Source organism: Cynoglossus semilaevis, chromosome 7, assembly GCF_000523025.1.
Source record: "Cynoglossus semilaevis isolate Cse_v1.0 chromosome 7, Cse_v1.0, whole genome shotgun sequence".
Taxonomy (NCBI): domain Eukaryota; kingdom Metazoa; phylum Chordata; class Actinopteri; order Pleuronectiformes; family Cynoglossidae; genus Cynoglossus; species Cynoglossus semilaevis.
The window spans coordinates 7,751,021-7,767,821 of NC_024313.1; the positions used below are offsets into that span (position 1 = coordinate 7,751,021).

Sequence of the window (16,801 nt, forward strand, 5' to 3'; positions counted from 1 at the left end):
ATATGTTATGTACTATCTCAGCACAGTCTAATATTCATGGCGAAAAATGCAAATATGACTTGTCTTATTTGAATAAATTGTCATGTTTTAGTCGTTAGTAGGCAATTACTAGATGTCACTGGTGAAACATGCACACTTGATCATGTTGCGCAGTACTAGTGGTGATATTTTAAGCACCTTAACAGGTAGAACAACCCCTTGTCTGTTCCCCTAAGATTAGATTTGTAACAGCCCTGCTGCATTCACTAAGAATGAGAATCCTTGGTCTCTGTTGGACAAAATTCTCTCACATTACTCCCACTGACAGTTCTCAGTGACCTTGAACAGCAGCCAGATTTGTCTTTTAACACTCATTGTGGTTATAATGGATCCATTAGGTGTTTAGGGACGTCAGGCAGAAGAAAAGATTTGCTTAAACCTGACACGTTCACCTCTGGAATATTTTGATAAGCCTTCACTATTTTCTTTGATTTATAGTGCAATACGTCTGATCTGAGGGAAACCAAACTAGGCAGCCTATAGCTGAATATTCCTGTATACATTACATAGATTATTGGTGAGAAAGAAGTGTCGAGTTGGCTGAAACCAAAGGCCTTGGCTCCCTGTGGGACTGCCTGGCACTCATCCATCACCATCTGATGCAATGATCCTATGGCCTTTTTTGCAAGTTGCAAGAGATTTTTTTTATAAATGCATAGATAAGTGGTGCAGTGTTTTTCCTGGAGTCTCAAAGATATTGTTTTTTTTTTTTTACCCACCACGACGGTGACCTATGGCTCATGTGGCTCCTTGCTGTATTAAAATCAGGTATTAGTTGTCATCCATAGAATTACCCCGAGGATTTCTGTTCTCCAGATCAATATCCCCCTTCGGTTACAAGAGGGCAGTACATCGATCAATGGGAATAACCAAACAATTCAGGCAAACGTTTTAACAATGCTGCATGTATTTGCTGTGGGAAATTACTGATCAGGTCTATGGCTGTACTGGGTGGTTAATCAAGTAATGTCCCTTTTTTCCACATGCAGACTATATACGTGTGTGTGTTTGTGTGTATGTGTGGTATGTGTATTCTGGTCATTGGAGCATGATTAAACATACTGCCTTTATAAGAAAGCATGTGGTGTCTTTTTTTTCTCTTGAAGGTGTGGGTAATTAGGAGTGTGTCGACCCATAGGGATATAGAAGGGGGTGCATGGCTAAAAAGGTTTGGGAACCGCTGCTGTACTGCATGTCACTTAAAAAGATGAATTTGCTCTGTGTCAATATATTTTTCTCAGATGTAACCCCAAATTAACATATTTTTATATGGAGTTAAAAACAACATCAACAACCTAGTTTAAACTTTTTATTTATCCATCTGGAGCATTGCTACATCAACACATCATTGTTTTGTGCTATTTCTCAGCAAATAGGTCAGTCTCTAAGTATGTTAATTATTGACCTTGGTGATTTTTTGCGAGTGTTATTTTTTTTGTGTGTGCACAGCAAAATAATCTCATTTCCCTGAATACAGAAAAAGTGCTTCAACAATTAACTGCAGTTTAAAAATAACTCAATTGTTAGATAATAATTTTATCTTTAACTGTATGTACTCACAGAATATGTGTAGACAGAACTGATTCCATGAGCCACGGTGGAAGCTGCCCACAAGCCTGTGGGAAGTGTTAATGTCAAGGTCTGCATGTGACCTATGTGAGTGTCTCATCGGAGAATTCATGAACTGACAGTTGGTGATGGGAAATGACACAGACATGTCTTGGATTTGACTCTTTTCCTTTATTACTTTATGAGGCTCTTTATGACTTTCTTTATTTTCTGTCACGGCGCATGTCACTCATAAAGGCCTGGAAGGTCAGGCTGTCCACCTGTTCCCCTGTGCGACTCTTTTCCTCAAGGAACAGACTCATGGAATCCCGCGGGGGGTCGGCAATGCTGCGGCTCAAGCTGGTTTCTCTGATTCCTAGCAGCTCACGCACACATGCAGAGATGACCTGCAGGGCACACAGCAGAATTCAACTCTTTGATAACATATATATGTTTACAGTATGTAACCTTTTTTAATGAGGTGGTCCCACTGACAGCCACAAGTGATTTGTCCTGAGGGAAACCAAGATGGGTTGAATATGCAAAAGGGTTCAGAAGCAAAGACTAATCTAAGAAAGTAAATACAGTAAGGCACTCCGTTCTTACCAATGAACCCCAGTATCATATTTAAACTGAATTCCCCGATCATTTTTTTTCAGGATCAAAGAAAATATTGCAAATGCCGTTGTGCTCATCTGAAGATTGACTACTTTAACGAAGTTATTAACTTCACAATAAAACCTGGCATTAATTTTAACACTATTAGAGAGAATGGGAGATTTTAACATTTTGTTATCACGCCAGTTTCAGAGATATACAGGTCCCCAGAGCTCTGTGCTGTAGTGTCTATCTAGATTCTCAGTCTGTTTGTGTGCCTGTGGTATGGCACACCAGTCAGACCTCTTGTCACCACAGTCAAGTGTCCCCGGAGATCCATGCTTCAGACTTGTCTATGCAGAGGTGCATGACAACTGCATTAATAGCATCACCTGCTGTTTGTTTTCAAACTGCAAGCATATGTTTTTGCTAATGTTACACCATGTGCCCACTGCATAAACAGTAAGTATTGATTCAAGGGACAAATGTGTATGAACCTCATCTCAAATTAGCTTCCATTATTTGTGATTGATGAAATACTAAATGGAAATGAAGGACAGGGATGTGTACTAGTAGTTAGCTGCACTGAGGCTATGACTATGCTGACCTCTACAACACTCAGAGCATGTAGGGTAGTTTGTCAGTACCTGGGATATGAAGTGTCCAGGACAAAAAGTGATATAGTGATATTTTGGCTCACTCAGTACTCATGACAGTCGCAATGAATCTTTTTTGTTTGGTGCCACGTAGTCTATTTTTTGTGTTGTCCACAAATAATGTGAAATTAACTTTAGTAAAAGTTAGTAAAAAGCTGTTCAATTACATTTATATAGAAATGTAATAAACAATAGTATTTTTTTAATAAATTAAGACAAATCCAATGAAACAAAACAAAGTGTTTCAGCATCAGGTGGTGAAAGTAATTAAAATCCAATACAGTTCTTGTTCTTGTTTCTGCTAGAATGGACTTAGCTACATGCACTGCTGCCTTAAAAAATTGCACCTCTTATACACATTCTTGCGTTTACATTCACTGGAAAAAAGGGAGAGAAACAAGAAGGATAGGTAAACAGAATGGAAAGGAGGAAAGCAGAAAGGGAAAAGATGGGAGGAAAAGAAGAACGATCCAAGGAAGCAGCAATGCACATCATGTAAATGAGCCCACTGAGTCAGAAGAAAACAAAAATAGGAATGAAAGAAGGAAATAAGAAAGGGGTACAAAAAAGAAGGGGGGGGGGCAGGAAGCCACAGTAGCTGAGGGAGTTGTGAAGTAAGACAAATGTATCATTTCACTGCTCTTTCTCTTGACATTTAAGCTTTGATATGTAAACAAGCTCTGCTATCACAACATGACAATCTTTTTCACAGCTTGGACTCAAACAACCAAGATCTCTACTGAATACCTGCATATCTTTAAAATTAGTGACTCCCAGTCTTGGTAAGTAGGTGCAGTTGACATAGATGAGTTTTCTTCCAGTGATCATGTTGTCTGTGAAACATGCCTGTAAAATAAAAATAAAAAAATGACACAGTTGGTGAAAATTAATGTGGAATCAATCCATTAGTGATATTCTGATATTGTAAACTATAGGTTACTCTGAAACTTTAACATGAGGACTGCCCATGGGGGCCATGGTTTTTGTTGTGTGACCTGTGTATGTGTTATTATTCTCAAGCTCCATTCTCCAACTGTAATATATTACTGTTGATATATTATTGATATAGTATATTACTGTCATATTGTGATAACCTACTTTATAATGTGGGAATCCCACAGACTCGATCCATGCAGCAACATCATTACAAGTCCAGTGTAGAACCTCCATGTTGTCTGTTTATACGTTGCCATGGAAACTGTCAACTACCAATAATCCACTGATTTTCTTTATTGAAGAACAATTTAAAAAAATCAAATATGTACAGCAAATAAAGTATATGTTATCATATGTTATTTTTTATTTGTTCTCAAAGTTCTGAGTGTTATGAAGAGTCGCTGAAAAGTATCAGCCAATCAGATTCTGGGAATTGAGGGAGGCTTGGCTATCGCGAGAAAATATTGGCCTTCATCGTATTTTTGTCCCGCCTACATTGCACAGTGTAGATAAATAGACCATATGGAGTTCGTACTAAACCACTGACAAACGCTAAGGCATTGTTTTGTAGATCTGGTCGCAGTGTAAGATCACCTCTGTGCCCTGCTAGCTCAACTCCTCTTCTCTATCTGCACCGTGTTGTCCGGTCGGTTGAAGGGCTTTAGTGCAGGAACAATGGCAGCCATGCTCCTCCGATCACTCATAACCAAAAAGGTAGTGAACAATGCCTTAATAGCACAGATCGTGCAAAAGAATTATTTTTGTTTGATGCTACTGAAACTAGCTAACAACATAAGGCTACTGCAGTTTCCACATGCTGCACTAAGTACATTCTTCTTCCTTTGCTCCTGTTGTATAATAATATATTTAAATGCACAAGAAATAATTAAACAAGCCAGATGCCACTTTTTTTTAAGTTACGAGTTGCGTTTGACTAATGCATTTTAATTCTAATTATTCAGGCCCCCGTGCAGCTGGGTCGCATGTGTTACTCCTCCTCCGTGGTAAGACTTCGCACACTGAAAACTTTGTTTGAACACGTTATGAGTGCTGTGTCACACTTCCAGTTCTTCAAGGTCTTTGAAGGCGCTGCGTAGCTGGAAAAGCCTGATCTGTCAGTGCAAGTGTTTGTTATCAAATGCAGTTATCAATATTTTTGAGCAAAGATCTGAAAAGCTACCGACCCGTGACTTTGCGTGAACGTTTAGATAGAGAGCCCTGTAAATAAGCCATGAAAATGCAAAGCATACGGGGATTTCCGTGAAAAAAACATTAATTCTTAATTGACCACAGCAGTGTATTTTAGCAGTGGAAAAAATGTCAATAATTGCTGATCTTGTACAAACATATGTTGTTGCTATTGTGTTTTGTATCATATTTATTTATATACCATCCACATTGGGCTTATACCTTTTTTATTTTTATTCACTTTTAAACCATCAAAGGGTGGGATGATTTATGTAACCGATTAGTGTCTGCTATTGGTCAGTGACTCACTGCCACTCCTATCAGATACTGTATCTTCTGTCAGATACACTGTGTTTTTGGACAGTAGGCTGCTGCAGGTTCACTCATTGTGGTTTGCACTCATTGTTTTATTAGTCATTTTACCTCTTTAATGCACATGTCACCACATAGTTTTCAATTCTGTTTTGGAATAGGAAAATTAAACCTTTTCAGGCTTTTGGCATTCTTCAATAATTGTTGACTTTCTTTATTTGATGACTCGTGATAATAATCTAATAGTTGAAAAGGTTTTTGTGTGCAACAATGTTTAAATGGTTTAAACATTGTTTGAAGTTTAGCGACGGCAGATGTGTTTTTCTGATATTTAAGTGATGCACAAGTTTAAACTCTGTGTATAATCAATAAATAAACTAAAATGATATATAATTATAAAAGAAATATTATTTAGTTATAAAAAAAATCTCTATTTTTATAACTTTTGCACCCATGACATGGACACTGGCCTAATATAAACCTAATATAAAGCTTCTTCATGTCAAAGCCTCTGATTTAACCCACTGGACTTTGTCTGCATTGTAAAGCTTACTTATTACCTGGGCCCCAATTCTGTCGTGCTCACTGACAGTGCACTCACCTTAGAGGTTTAATGTTTTGACAATCGAGAGAACAGTGAGCTTCACCGTTCCATAATAACAGCAGGAAACAGCCAACTAGAGCTGCTACAAAAATAAATATACAAAAATAATTTGTCTAAATGCAAGTAAGCAAAAATAGGTAACTGACTGACAATTATGTTTATATTCTCCAACAGGAGATAACCCGATTAGAGTGCGACTAATGTTTATTTTCTAACGTTGTTGGACTTTAAAAATAAAATAAAATAAAATCATTAAATCACTGTGTCTGCAGCTTCTGGCATTTAGAATTTGGATGAGTGGACTTTTATTTCCAAGTAATCCTGTTGTTATTTTGTCCTTACAATGCAGATAACAAAAAAAGGAAACAACTAGAAACCAGACTATAATTAAATCTGAAAAGCTTAAATGTGTTTTATTTCATAAAGGTCTAACACAAAACAACTTTTCTTTCATGGAAAATATTTAATTTAGGATTCAGTTGGTCACTGAATAATGACATGTCTAAATGCTAATGCCCCTAAATGTATTATAGTGTCTACAAACCAAAGTTTTGGACTAAAGTAATTTTACAATAACTGAGGAGTGATTAATTTAAACAGTACCAATATATTCACTTTAAAAATGATTACACAATTATCCAAAAATGGTAATTGACCTATTTAGTAGTCAGAAAGCATCAAGGTTTTGATTAATCATTCTGCCAATGTACTATTAAGAGACAAATTTAAAGACAATATTTCTAAATACAAAAAATGTATTATATAGCGCTGCTTTCTGTAATCTGTTTAAACAAATTAATTTAATCTACAGATTATCCATGAATTAATATAATATCTACTTTAAAGAGCTGATGCTGTTTGAGACAATATACTAAGCACAGTTAATAAATTATTATTTATCTCAATCAACCAGGCTCTCAGCAAATATTGGTACTGTAAAGTATTTGAGCACATCCCATTGGCTCACTATATTTACACCACATCAGAGTTGCGTGTCGTGTGATTGAACCACAGCTTAGTTGGATTCTGCCTTTTAAATTGGCAGATTGAACCAGAGACGCCATTTGGTTTTCTGTACAATGTGCGTGCTAGAGACTAAGCAGAAGGCTGCGACTGCATATTATGGGCTGGGGTGATGGATCAGGTTTCCACAGTGAACGCTGTGCTGTTGTAACCAGCCGGGTAGTGATTTAATCATATGCTTCTGTGATCCTCTAGCCCACCACCAAGCTGTTCATTGATGGCAAATTTGTCGAGTCCAACACGTCTGAATGGCTTGACATTCACAACCCTGTAAGTATTCATAGATGGATGACACCCAGCCTGCACAAGGGCTGCAGTAAGTAAGTAACGCACTCTCTCTCCTGAAAGCTGGCTCCCTGTAACCAGCGCTGCTTTGAAATAGTAATGTGTGAACATTAGAGGAGAAAATAAGTCTGGATTTTCCATTTGCTAACAGGGCTATTTACAAAGAATTGCATTGGTGTTTCCTGTCGTACCAGACTTGTTCATCTGGTGTGCTGTTGTAGAAGCCTCCAGGAAGACAGTGATGAATGATTACAGCATTAAAACCAGGACGTCAACTTTCATCTCATTAACTGTCAAACTTGTAAAGGATGGGAAACAAACATTTAGTTATTAATATTAATGAAATAATGCACATGCTGCGGTGTTGACTAATGACTTCTTGCCGTTGTTCATCATGTACGTGTGGACTGTCTGTCTTCTGTTACCCAGGCCACTAATGAGGTAGTGGGACGTGTTCCTAAAGCTACTCAGGAGGAGATGCTGGCTGCTGCAGACTCCTGCTCTAGAGCCTTCAAGTCGTGGTCCGAGACTTCCATCCTCAGCAGGCAGCAGGTCTTCCTGCGCTACCAGCAGCTCATCAAGGACAACATTGTAAGCGAACTTTTGATTTGCGCGTTTTAATTGGTCACCCAGCTTGTTGTTATTTTTATTTTAGGTTCTGATTAGAGAAATCAATTCGGTATTTTACTTTCCTTAAAATGTCCATGAATATTTTTGCTCTTTGACACCTTGTGTCAACGAATTTGTTAGAAATGAGAAAAGTATTTTATAGTCTCCAAGTACAGTTGCCTTTATCTCTGTTCGCTTTTCCAGATAATTGGAAGGAAGCTTTGGATAAACAATTCTTCTGTACAAAATCCTTGTTGTTGTTCCATCAGATTCCTTTGGATTTTTAATTTTTTGGCATTAATCAGCATTTTTGCAAGTATTTAGAAAGAAGCTACCGTAAGTGTGTCTAATTATTTTGTATATTTTGTTTTGCGTTTAAATCTGTAGAAAATAAGGCGACTCCAGATCATTTTTTGTTGTTTCATTGTTTTTGTTTTTTGTTTTTTTGTTGATCCACAACCAGAAATAAGAACCACAGGAATGCACAGATTTTTTTTTTTTTTTACTTCCAAACCAGAATACAGTATATGGTGTGTGTTTGTTTTTTAAACTAAATCTGGTTAAAAAATGTGTGAAAATAGTTTTATCTTCTCTTTCCAGAAAGAACTGGCTAAAATGATCACCCTGGAGCAGGGCAAAACCCTGGCTGATGCAGAGGGAGATGTTTTCAGAGGACTGCGTAAGTGGACTTGATTTCTAGCTGTGTTATTTGATTTTTTTTTTTTTTTCCACTCCTCTCACTGGATTAGAGCAGTAGTAAATGTGTGGCCAAGATGAAAACTCTATATTGTACCAGTGTGGGCCTAATAAAACAAGTCCTTTACTCTGTAATCCTGGATGAACCACACTTGAATAAGTGCAAACTATGGATCAAAGTTTAAAAACCTAAGTGGCTTCGGGGAGTCTCATTTCTGCAGTCTGTTCTTCAGCTCCTTATTTAATTGTGACAAAAGGTTTGGCCATATTGGATTAAGAGCTTAGCTGTTTGTTAGTTATTTCTAACCAAAGCAAATGTGTTTCCTGCAGATTTACATTTCTCAGTCCTGATAATGAAGGGTGTCTGTTTTTTTAGCTGCCTTTTTAAGATGCTCCGTGCATACACTTTTTAATTGCATGCTATATAAAAATGCAGTTCCCCCTCATTGTGCTGCAGTTGTTAACTTTGACAGTTTCACATCAACAAGAATCATGCGGAGGAATTAAAAGCCAAGTGCACTTGCGTATAAACCAAGATATATTTTGGTTACACAGTGAAAAGTGCCAGAGGTATTTTTGTGCACTTGGTACTGCTCCCAGTTTTAAAGATCCCAAATTATTCTTGCATGTTATCTTTTTAAACCTACTAGGTGAAAGACAGGCTACATCTGTATGTGTTTTGGCAAATACCAAGATTTTCCTAAGTACTGAGACAAGTGGTGCTTTCCATTTTACAGCTTCTCTGATGTTTTTTTTTAGAGAAAATCAATTCACACATATAAAAAAACATTAACAGTTACTTTCAGTTAGGAGGTCAATGTGCAGTATTAATAGTACATTTTAATGATGTTAAAAATTGCCTCCTCATGATGGTTAATGACTGCACATTTAGTCCAAGACGTATCCAATATTTCATTATAGCTTGACACTTTTTTTTTTCCTCCCAATCAGAGGTGGTGGAGCACGCCTGCGGCATCACGTCTCTCATGTTGGGGGAAACTTTACCCTCCATCACTAAGGATATGGACACTTACACACACCGCCTGCCCCTCGGAGTGTGCGCTGGCATTGCTCCCTTCAACTTTCCTGCTATGATTCCACTGTGGATGTTTCCAATCGGTATGGCGTGTGGCAACACCTACCTGATGAAGCCCTCTGAGAGAGTACCAGGCTGCACCATGCTCTTGGCCAAAATGCTTCAGGATGCTGGGGCCCCAGATGGTACACTGAACATCATTCACGGCCAGCACGCAGGTTGGTACATTTGCAGTAGATTTTGGGTCAGATGTATTTGAGGGCAGAGACACAGAAATGGAAAAATGCCATTATAGCTTTGCAATGAATCTTAACAGACGTTGCCTAAAGCTTGGCTCCATAATAGACTCTGTTGGCCTTTTTAATGGTTACTGTCTATTTCCCCTGTAACAGGATGGTCTATTTTAAATGCAAAATTTGGATTTAGTCACCCATAAATAACTGATTTTTTTTTTTGTCAGTGTGTGACTGTTATCAGTGATTGCTTTATGTATAAATAATGAAAGATGTGATGACGTGGAATGTAATTTAAACAGCTTTGGTGTGCACTTCAACTTGTTCTTTAAACCGTGTCAAAGTGGTTGCATTCTTAACAGCTATGTTGATGACAGTTTTATTATTGCATACTGCACATGATGCAGTTTTGACACAATTGACGTCCTAACATAAGCACAGAGGTAACAGTAGAAAATTGTTTTGCAAATAAAACCAACATTTTTGAACCATGGATTTTTATATCGATTTGACAAACTGGGAATGGAAATCCTAATTTAAAAAAAAAAAAAAAGGAAGACACCGAACCAACTTTGAATTTGGCCATCACCCAGGCGTTTCCCTCACAACTAAAAATAAAACGACCCTTCTGAACCTAAAGCTCTATCTGAAAAACAGGACTTGCAGCAATCTCCAAGTCAAAGTAAAAATAACTAAACAGCCTGACGTCAAGTCGGCAGTAGGCGAAGGGGAGCGATGTCACGGCATTGTCTTAAAGATGCATGCACATTTACACAAACACGTAAAGGCAAATGCAGAAAGAGTGATAGATGAAGAGGGGGAGAGAGAAAAAGAGAAGATGATGGAGAGAATGTGCCGAGGCCTGCTCCCTATTTTTTTTTTTTCTTCCACCTATCAGCTCCTGTCCCAGTACAGCTGAGACACTCCTGTGAAATTCAGGAGGAAGGAAAAGGAGTGAGTGTGAGACAAGAGAGTGAGAAATAAAAGGAGTGACATCTTTGGGGTTGAGCTGTGGTGCTGAAACGGATAGTTATTTTAATACTGGAATAATCAGACCATTACTGATGTGCTTAGTTGAGTTGTCATATAATCCATATTAACGACAAAACTGCCATGTTCACAGATAAATATTTTCTTTTAATTTGACAAATGTACAGGTTATGGCTGTAATTGGAGAATTCGTTTTTATTCAATAACGATTCACTTAAAATAATTAGGCATAAACAAAACTAATCATTTCAACTGCAGGTCTTTGAATAAGCTGAAATAAAATGAATGATAGTGTTTGTTTGATTGTTGACATTTGTGGCTATTATCACTACCACATCATTTTATTTCCTTGAATGTGTAAGATTTTCTTTTCACCCAAAAAGTTTGTCATGATTTATTGCAACTCATATCAGTAGCTGCAGTATCCAGTCTTAGGTGTACCGATAAACTTTGACTTCAGGGCTAATGGCTCTGGGCCTGGACACTTCATGGTTCTAACGTAGAACATGCTAAGCAAAAAAGCTGGGGGTTTGAACAGCGGCAAAGAAAGCAGCAGTTAGTACTAAGTCGTGGTGTTTGTACTTTTCTGCAGCGGTGAACTTCATCTGTGACCATCCGGCCATCAAAGCCATCAGCTTCGTAGGGTCCAACCAGGCAGGGGAGTACATTTACGAGCGCGGCTCCAAGAACGGCAAGAGAGTCCAGTCTAACATGGTAGGCATTTCATCTGTCCATACTGTATTAATTATCACCCTTGTATTCCATAGTGGCCCATACGCTGTCGTAATTAGATCCATGCAGAGTTACACATCACTGGCATGTATAATGGAAATGATCAGCCTGTCCTGTCTAATGTCGTACAGTCTACTTGAGGAAAACCCCTTCAGAGCCATGTCCTACATTTTAGGGTGCCAAGAATCATGGTGTAGTGATGCCCGATGCCAACAAAGAGAACACCATCAACCAGCTGGTGGGTGCTGCCTTTGGTGCAGCTGGTCAGCGCTGTATGGCTCTTTCCACTGCTATTTTCGTGGGGGAGTCCCGTGAGTGGCTGCCAGAGCTGGTGGAACGCTCCAAATCACTACGTGTAAATGCAGGTGAATGGATTTTTTGTCTTTTCTTTTTACATTTCAAACATGCAGGATGTTAATAGAACAGTCAAAAATTGAAAGGTTTGATCAGGATAATCACAGAGTAGCTGATTAATCATGAATAATCTAGACAAATAAACATTCCTTAATATGATTTTTTTTTTTCAGAGGTGTGTTTATATTTGTAATTAATTAACATGGAAATGTTGAGAAAAATATTCGACTTGACGGTGGCTTATAGAACGTGTCAAGAGTTTTAAAAATGTGTTGTCAACAGTATAAATCAGTCTGTGAGTCTGTTTGACATTTGTGTCAGTCATCTTGTCAGCTGTAGGCTTACTGGCCTGTCTAACATGAAGTTGAAACCTCCACAAAGGCATGCTGGGAGAGATGGTATTTTAAGCTGGAGTTGCTTTGAAAAGACTTTTTTTCCACACACTGTAAATAACGTGTTTATTGACTGTATATCAGAACAGCAATTAGTGTCTGGACAGTCACTGTGGCCAGACATTGAAATGCATTAGATTTTTAATCTGATAAAATACATAAATAATGAGCACATTTGCATTCATTTTAACAGCCTTAAGTTTTGTTAAAGAACTTGTATAATTCACCATTTGATGACTCTTCAAGGTGATCAGCCGGGGGCAGACGTGGGTCCCCTGATCTCGCCTGAGGCCAGGAAAAGGGTGGAGTCTTTGGTCCAGAGCGGTGTGGACGAGGGTGCACAAATGCTGCTGGATGGAAGAAGTGTTAAGGTCAAGGGATATGAGAACGGAAATTTTGTTGGACCCACCATTCTGAGCAAAGTTACGGTGAGGTCACAGCTCCAATTTGAGGACAAGGGTGTTTAATTAGTCTTAATTTTGCAGTTTCACTGTTAAACTCGTTCCAATGTATTAATGGCCCGAGAAGCAGCTCATGTTCTTTGTGCTGCACTGACGAGTCCAATCTCGAAGGTGAAGTGAAGGGCTGAAAAGTCTAAAACACTGAGTAACATTAATGGATTGCCGTGTTTGTTTTGACTTCAGATTCAAATTGAAGAGGTGCAGCTAATTATTATTAAACGGTACTTTTTTTATGTTGTCATACTAGTACAAGAAACATGTCAAAAATATGAACATTTGATAAAGTCAAACAATTTATAACAGGAAGAAAATGTGTTAATTGATTAGTGGAAAATTAGTAAGTAATTAAATGCTATAGCCCTTTGTTTTACATTTATTTCCAGCACTTTATAAAACACAATGGATGCAGAGGATTGCACCCTGGTATTAAAAACTGTTGTAAAACTGCATTTCTTTTTTTTTTAAATGGGTAACACCAAAGTTATGATTTTGCTCCCTATTCAGCCACAAATGACCTGCTACAGAGAGGAGATCTTTGGACCGGTGCTGGTGGTTCTGGAGGCTGAGAATCTGGATGAAGCCATTTCGCTAATCAACAAAAACCCCTACGGAAACGGAACGGCAATCTTCACCACTAATGGAGCCACAGCTCGCAAGTTCACGAACGAAGTAGACGTAGGCCAGGTGAGCCCCGCTCTGAGTCAGGAAGGAAGGCAGGCAGGCAGGCAGGCAGGCCATCCATCCATCCATCCATCCATCCATCCCATTTACTACAGCAGCTTAAATATACGATGTTGGCCTTTTTGACCTTCTGTCACTGGATCTCTCTCCAGTTCTTCACCTCTAGAAAGATTCATACTGTTTTCCCAATGTGATCTTTTTGTGATTCATATTTTTTTAAATGTCTCTATTTTCCTTACAAGTGACAGCATAAACAATAAACTGTATATCATGTAATACTTCCACCACAGATTAATTTTTTTTAGATTTTTTTTCTTTTTACCTAGGTTAAACACTACTTAAAAAGAACTTCTTAGAATAGCCTATTAATTTTTTGCTCTATTGTTTGCTGGAACTGAATTAATGGAAAATGTCCCAGTGCTAGTGCTATACTGTGCCTGCCCATCTTTCCTTTTTTTCTTCCTTTTTTTAATATAATTGTGTGTTTTTACAGATCGGTATAAATGTTCCCATTCCTGTGCCGCTTCCTATGTTCTCCTTTACTGGCTCCAGAGGTTCTTTCAGAGGCGACACTAACTTCTATGGCAAACAAGTAAAACAAAAACACACACACACTCACACAAATAAAAATGTTTCATTGCAGTCGTTTGCTGTAAACACTTACCTCTCTATCACCAGGGCATCCAGTTTTATACCCAGATCAAAACGGTGACATCACAGTGGAAGGCTGAGGACGCAACTGTGTCCAGCCCAGCTGTTACCATGCCAACAATGGGACGCTAATCTCCATCACATCTTTAATGACATTCTCTGACGTCTTTATGCCTTAAATCTAAAGGATGACAAGAAATAAAATCCTCATCAGAGTAGATTAGTATATATTCTGGGATTATTAGTTGGTGATTGTTTGAACTGCACAAAACACATTAATACAAAAGACGATGCATTTGAAGAATGGAACTGAGCTGATGCAATGAATGAAGCTGTGAGTTTTTTTTATATATATAGATTTTCATACCTTGTATTGACCCAGTGGTCTATAACACTACATGGTCAGTGACTTTATTGATCCTTTCCGTGTTCAAATGCTACTTTTGTAAGAAATCGAAAGGATCAGTGATCCTGCTGTAGAGCATTGACATGTCGTCCACTGGAGTCCTCTGTGGTTCCCTCACTTGTGTGTATTGGACCAGTGGGTCAATATGTGGTGAAGTAGAAATAAGTGAAATAAATAGACTCGCTCATTCTGTGTAATTCAGATAAACTGATGGCAGTTGTTCATGATTGTTTCTTTCTGTCCAAGGGTGGAATTCATGTGTGTCTTCCGTGTCACATAGAGAGGCACAGTGTTATTGTGCCCATTAATTTTAGAAATATAAAATTACAGTCCTTTTATGTCATACATTTCAACAGCGTTCTATCTCAGGATGAGGTTCTGGAGTGATGCAGTAAATGATTTGCTTATCCAAAATATGAGGTGCTTCAAGTGAAGTCCTCTGTAATTTCTTGAAATGAAGAGATGGCAAAAAAAAAAAAAAAGAGTTTCTGTAGCTGACAGTTTGAATAAAGGCACTGTAATTGACTCTATTGGAATGTCTAATGTTTTAAAGAAAAAAAAAAAGCGTTTGAAACTGTTGAAAAATCATGAAACGCTTGTTTCACAGATCAAAGAGTGTTGTGCTAAGATAAAGGGGTGGGCTGTTTTTCTTTTTTTTTTAAATCATAAAAATGGCTGTTTTTACATTTAATCAAAGCAAGGTTTCTATCATGTGCACAATTCTTAAGCCATCCACCATTAATAGCTCTTCAGTCTTTGAAGGGTTCTAAAGCTGACTTGATCATTGTCCCCTCAGTAATTCTAAGTCCAGGTTTCTTTTTCTTTCTTTCTTCCAATTCTTTGTGCATCAAAAGAGTTCTTTTTTTTAATGTTGTGCACCATTGACTCCTGAAAGGTGTCAAGACCTTTTGGAAAAATATTGATAGTGTATATAAACACATAGGAAAATTGTATTGCCATATATTTCTAGGCAATATGCTTAAAGCACCTCATGCCCATAAAACTACTCATCGGACCACCTGAAATACTGTTGTGCTGAAAGTGGCCAAGATTAGTCACGTGGGCAGATATGACAGAGTTATTTTTCCAATAAAATTGTGTTTTCCAGTGGGCTTCAGTCTGACAACCTGAAATACCTTTGCATTGTGCACAGGCAGTCAAGTGACAAGTGCATATAATAATGAATACCCTTTTCATAAATCACATAGGGTTGTACTGTACCAAGAAATCCTGGCAACATGCAACAAACTATATATATATATTTATATATATATATATATATATGTGTGTGTGTGTGTGTGTGTGTATATATATGTGTGTGTGTGTATATGTATATATATATATAGATATATACATATCATTTTTTAAAAGTACTGAAGCTTTACCCTTTACTCTGTGTTCTATCAAAGTAACCTAATCTTTGTCTGTCACATAGACATTTGGGGTTTCAGTATGTGTACAATATGTCAACTAGGTGGTTCAATAGTAAAGCTCTGGCAATCTTCAAGGCAGCCCCCTGTAGTACAACCCAGTGTTTTGACTGCCTATGAAGTGGAAGTATCAGAAACAATGCTCCTGCTGGCAAAAATAAACCCCCTGGATGTTTTCCCATGGACAGGAGTGACAGTGAAGGCAGCATATTGTTCTGTGGGTGTGCAACTTGTCTGTCCTGAAGTCAGCATGTTTTTTTCTCTCTTAGGGAAAAGACAAAGACATTTAATAAGGGCTTTTGAAATTCTAAAGTGATTTATTAAACAGTGTACATGAAAAAAAAATGCTGAGCAACTGTAGATGGATCTAATTTCTAATTTTTTTAAATTCTGCACATAACTGATTTTTTGATGAAGCCTAATGTTGTACGGGTACAGACATGTTTTAGGTTTAGGCCAATGTGCCATTGCCCATTCTGCCACTTAAGGAGCTTAAATGTGGTTTGCAGATGTAATTTTATAGTCTCCCGTTAAGGCAGGTTATCTTCATTAATCTAGGGCTAGTAATTTAATTTTCCATTTTGGGCCATTTACTGGTCTGATTTACACATTTTAACTATTTTAGCAAGCTGTTGAAAATGTCTGGGCTGATTTTGTTCCCTGCTTCTGTATTTTGTTTTGCTGGAAATGTCCCATACATTTTTACTAGGAAAGTTTTCACATTACACATCGATGAGGACCTCACCTGGACACTGAACACCTCAAAGCTGATTAAGAAGGCTCAACAACGGCTGTATTTCCTGAGGAGGCTGAGGAAGTTTGGCATGTCGCCCAGGATCCTCTACAATTTTTAACACTGTTAAGGCTGTGGTTTTTCCAATTATTAATTGTGCAATACAACTTAGTTTTTAAATATTTTTCCCTTTGAGGATCTGTTAAAGT

At 37.9% G+C, this 16,801-nt stretch overlaps 2 protein-coding genes across 2 annotated transcripts; one reads left to right on the top strand and one right to left on the bottom strand.

Moving 5' to 3' along the window:
- Window positions 1-1,335: 1,335 nt before the first annotated feature.
- Window positions 1,336-4,068, bottom strand: LOC103381013 (sterile alpha motif domain-containing protein 15). The gene is made up of 3 exons (XM_008313175.3): window positions 3,939-4,068; window positions 3,588-3,686; window positions 1,336-1,994 (listed from the first exon to the last, which is right to left on the bottom strand). The coding sequence occupies exons 1-3, from the start codon at window positions 4,008-4,010 to the stop codon at window positions 1,812-1,814; spliced, it is 354 nt and encodes a 117-aa protein (XP_008311397.1). The 5' UTR covers window positions 4,011-4,068; the 3' UTR covers window positions 1,336-1,811.
- Window positions 4,069-4,312: 244 nt separating this feature from the next.
- aldh6a1 (aldehyde dehydrogenase 6 family, member A1) lies at window positions 4,313-14,959 on the top strand. Its single transcript, XM_008313176.3, has 12 exons — window positions 4,313-4,490; window positions 4,739-4,780; window positions 7,099-7,173; window positions 7,618-7,779; window positions 8,398-8,476; window positions 9,445-9,747; window positions 11,345-11,466; window positions 11,660-11,849; window positions 12,477-12,658; window positions 13,196-13,375; window positions 13,866-13,964; window positions 14,051-14,959. Exons 1-12 carry the CDS (start codon window positions 4,452-4,454, stop codon window positions 14,153-14,155), a joined length of 1,578 nt encoding a protein of 525 aa, XP_008311398.1. The 5' UTR covers window positions 4,313-4,451; the 3' UTR covers window positions 14,156-14,959.
- Window positions 14,960-16,801: the final 1,842 nt, after the last annotated feature.